Source organism: Hydractinia symbiolongicarpus, chromosome 7 (genome assembly GCF_029227915.1).
Source record: "Hydractinia symbiolongicarpus strain clone_291-10 chromosome 7, HSymV2.1, whole genome shotgun sequence".
Lineage (NCBI taxonomy): Eukaryota > Metazoa > Cnidaria > Hydrozoa > Anthoathecata > Hydractiniidae > Hydractinia > Hydractinia symbiolongicarpus.
The window spans coordinates 15,992,464-15,997,289 of record NC_079881.1 but is presented as its reverse complement, the minus strand read 5'-3'; the positions used below and the strand labels follow the sequence as shown (position 1 = coordinate 15,997,289).

The following is a 4,826-nucleotide window of genomic DNA, read 5'->3' as shown; positions in this document are numbered from 1 at the left end:
CTTATTCAAGAATTCCTTTTGGATCTTGAGTTTAGTGATGAGTAAACATTCAACATATAACTGTTGTGTTGCTGACATTTTGTGTTTCTTTTTTATATATATACTACTTTACGATATAACAGCTTTATTTATTTTGACAATATATACAATATATTTACCAAGTTAATGTATGCTTATATATGTGCTTAACATTGTGCAACAAACAAATCTTGTGTGCTACTGACCATACTTACTTGCCAAGGAACTGAACCTTCTATTGAGTTAAAGTAGTCACGAAAATCATCTCTAACTATTTTAGCGACTCTTGCATAATTGTTTGAGCCAGCATTAGATATATCTTGCAAACTATTACGAAAGTTATCACTCATCCATTCACCGGGCACAATTCTACCTTATATTTCGTGGTCTAGTAAATCTGCAATAACAAAATTGTGAAGTAAAATAACAGCTTTAGTTATTTTGACAGCAAAATCTACATTTGCACAGATAGCTCTACGAAAAACACGAAATCTTGTTGTAGCAATTCCAAAGACATTTCCAACTATTCTTCGTGCACGTGAAGTACGATAATTTGCAATTGAATCAGGAAGTTGTATGTAACCCTTGGATACGGTTTAATTAAATTAACCCAAAGAGGGAACGCTTCGTCTCCTACAAACACATAAGGGAAGTGTTTGTCTGTTCCTTGCAGCAATCTTGGCTGAGGAACATCTAAATGATTGTTGCAGATTAGAAAACCTAAGTTACTGTTATGGAAAACACTTCCATCACTGGGTTTGCCATAATCTCCAACATCTACCATGGTAAATTGATACATGGCATCGACTACTGCCATAAGAACAATACTGTGGAACCTTTTATAATTGTAAAACATTGAACCGCCTCGTGGTGGGCACTGTATTGTCACATGTTTTCCTTCAGTAGCACCTAAACAATTCGGACACTTCCACAAGTGTTCAAACTCTGTCGCTAATTTTTTCCATTTATATTGGGTAGAAGGACATTTCATGAATCCTTCTTCTGTCAACTGTTGCCAGATTACTTCTGATGTTTTCTTGACTATTCGGCCAACTGATACGTCACTCATTCTGTAACTAGCAGAAATTGTAGTAAAAGCCTTCTGGTTGTAATGACTTACGTCTAGATGTTTTCACCAGGCTTGGGCCAACTAACCGTAAAAGTTCCTCAAATTTGTAAGGAAGCATTCTAAACATTTTGAAGAATATTTCGTGGTCAAAGAGTTTAGCCTCTCGTACCAAATGATGAAATTTTCTCTTTTGTTTGCGTTCTTTATATAACTGCCGCATCCAAAATCGAGGCCTTCTTTTACGAAGTAATCTCCTTCTTATAATGATAATTAAAAGTAATTGCTTTCGATTAAGAGCAGCCATGTTTGTTTACAAGCTTAAATTCCCGCCTAAATGTATTGGACGTTGCTTTCCCGCTTGTTGCGCTGCGTTTGCTCCGTCCGCTTGGGCCAAGCGGCCTAATTGGAAGCCGGCCTTAAAGAACCTTAGTTTACTTGATATGCAAAAAAGAAAGTAATCTTCTAATCAAATTTTGTGCATCATACAAATTTTCCTATTGCGAACAAACAATCAAGCTGGGACATAATCTCAGGATATTCTTAAACTTCTGACTCATTCTTCAGAGTATATCTTATTAAAAAAATGCGTAAAAGAAATCTGTTCAGCTCTAGAAGTCACAATGGCTAAAAAATCGTTACAAACATAAATTCATCTCTCCACCAAATACTCTGAGCAACAGTAGATAATCTTCTTAATGTTACGCCTGCTTTTCTTTAACTTTCTCAGTAGATTACTAACGTTCTCTAGATGACAGTCCGATCAGCTTTTTACTTGGATTACTAAACTACCTTGCTTTGAGAACGGATTGATTAGATTTACAATTGTCTGATACATTTCCAATCCATCGTACGTTTTTCTTTTTTATAAAAAATATTTCTAACACCATTTTTTTATACTCAAAAACAACATTTTGTTTTTGCATTTTGGATTTGAATTATATTCCAATGCAATGGACGTTTTAAAAAAGTAGCAACCTTGACACAAAATAAAACACAAAAATAGAAGGGTATTATTTTTAACCATTACGGTCCCATGCGGCTTCGACATGAATAGGAAAAAAAACGTTTTGCGATTCTTTTTAATTAAAAAAATTTTAGCGTAGCGCCACGCCTTATGAGAGCAAATGCATGAGCCTTAAGAAAGTGACTGTTGATTTTTGTGTCGTGGACAGCCATGCTCACTAACCCAAGGAAATTAAAACGTAACCATCACCAAAGTGATTGCTTTGGTTTTCTAGCGCTAACCAATAGTTAACTACTGGTATATTATTATTTAATTACATAGCAACATACATCAAGTTGAACTGGCAAATAATTATTCTAGTTCTATATTGTGTCGTGTCATTCAAGGTTGTGAAAATATTAATTGACAAGTCGATAAAGCCCGTGGAAAAATCCACTGAGGCAGGATAAAAATGAAAAGGAAGCGTCATTTGAATTTTGATGACGTCAGCAACACATCCACAAAAAAATAATAAGAACCATGTTTTCACTTTGCCTGAATTGTGTAGAACTTAAACTGCTGATCAAGAAAATGTTAATGATCATGTGCTTTTCATGAGCGGTTAATGAGATATAAGGGTTTAACTATTTTGCTGACGTCAGCAATGGCCCGTTAAAACCCAAAATTATTTTCAGAAATTTCTATACCTGCTGCCTTCATTCTATAGATCTTGAAACGCTGATCAAGAAATTGTAAAGAATCGTGTACTTTTGACAAACGGTTGAAGAGATATTAGGGTTTGAAGGTTTTTTGGTGACGTCATCAACCCGTCCATTCCGAAACGGATTCGGGGACCCAGGTTTGGGAAACTTACCCAAATTGGTCCCAGGTGGTCTCTAGTTACCTGCGCGGTGAAAAATCCTTGACGTCACCACCTCGTTTCCAAGTTATTTGCCTCGTTTTAAGTGCACTGTAATGGCTTCATTAATTTAATATACTTTCCTTTGACATTAATATTATTTTAACGTTAAAGTTTGGTAAATTACGAAACAATTTTAAAGGCGATGTTTTACAGACTTTTTCAAAGAAAATGGTGAAGAATATAATCCACTTTGCAAAACTCACAGACAGACAGAACTGGCGTATTGTTATAGAGACAAAAAAAAGGGAATTAATACAAGGATAAGTTGTATTACAGCAAATGCACCCTTTGTTAAAAAAATTTTCCCTTTTGTTGCACATGTTTTTGTGTCTTTCTTTTTTTCCTCTGATAGCAGCAACTATAAGCGAAAAGTATTTAACATGTTCATATCAAAAAACGCAACAGGTCCTGGGATTAAGGTTGACTATTGTACATCAAATTACTTGAATAAATCTTTAGTTGCTTTTTAAATACTTGTGCATGAGCAACACTAAGACTGTTAGCTAAATACCGTTCTTCTAAATCACATTATTGCAACATTTAACATAAACTCGCTACATAGCTACTTTGCATATTTTAACCTTTGCCTCTCGCTGTAGACATATACTGTACTCGGTAAGAATTACGCGTTAACGACCTTTCACATGTGATCCGGTTCTTTAAAACTTGGGGAAATCCGTAAATGTTTTTTTTTTCAAACTCCTTTATGTATTCCATAATGTTTCAACATAACATTTCATCGGGCGATGTGTGATGTGAATTACATATAAATTACATATAAATGCATAGTGCGCTTCTTCCTATGCCATGATCTCCAAGAATAATGTCTTTCTTTTTTTGTTTTTTATTTCAATTGCTGCGCTAAATCTTAGTTATAACAATCATGCGCAAAATGCAGTTGTCAAGATTGTCTTTAAAGTGCTTTGCAAATTTTTTGCAATTTAACAACTTTCGAAGAGTGTTAAAGCATGCAATTATTCAAGTTAAAAAAATAAAGTTAAAATCGCTCACAACTGGATGCATCGATGTTGTACTTACCTATATAATGGTTTTTGATGTTAAATTACATATTTTATTTTTTATCTTGATGGCTGACCAATTTCATGTAAGTTGAAAATACTACAACCGCAACTGATTTGAATTAACGTCCAATATCTTTTAGGCGTTCCTCTTGATTAAACTCACATGTATATGCTTTTTCTTTCAAGAAGCGCCCATACTCTATCACGATTTAGAACTAGCAGTGTAATGTCTTCTTTAATTTTGACGTTTTTATTGCCTTATATCGATCTCGTAGGCGGGCGCTATTTTTCTGTAGCGTCCGTGTACACAAAAAAGTAAACAAATATTCGTGAAATTTAAAAGCTGTAAACTTCCAAAGAAAATCCAAGTTTTGAACTAATTGATTTAACCTTTTGGCAGTACGATGAAATAGATCAACTTATGCTGGACCAACAGTCTCTGAAAACGAAGTATGGTACAAAATATAGAAGTTATAAGTTCAATAAGTTTTGTCAGAGATAGTCGCCATAAAAATGGCTCAAAAGCTACAAAGCAGTAAACTAAACTCTCTGTTTTCAAATGTCTTACACCTTGAGTTCTTCGAACAAGGATAAAACAAATCATAGGCACAAGAAAAAGAATAGTGTGGGTAATCGGCCATTCCGGCCGTAATGAAAAGTTACTTAAAAAAACTAGGGTTGCTGGAAAATAAGGGTACCAATTTTGTAACATAGCTACGAAAAGGAGAATTTGACTCTTCATAGAAGATTTTGATGAAATTATAGAAGCTGTAGCTATCTAATTTTATACTTAGAAGTTTTAGCTAGCTAGCTCAAGTTTTCGTGTTTTCATGAGGTAGCTAGCTATAGCCA

General features: G+C 34.4%; 1 protein-coding gene across 1 annotated transcript; it reads right to left on the bottom strand.

The window, feature by feature from the left end:
- Positions 1 to 541: 541 nt before the first annotated feature.
- LOC130648539 (uncharacterized) lies at positions 542 to 1,087 on the bottom strand. Its single transcript, XM_057454592.1, has one exon. It carries the CDS (start codon positions 1,085 to 1,087, stop codon positions 542 to 544), a length of 546 nt encoding a protein of 181 aa, XP_057310575.1.
- Between the last annotated feature and the right edge of the window lie 3,739 nt (positions 1,088 to 4,826).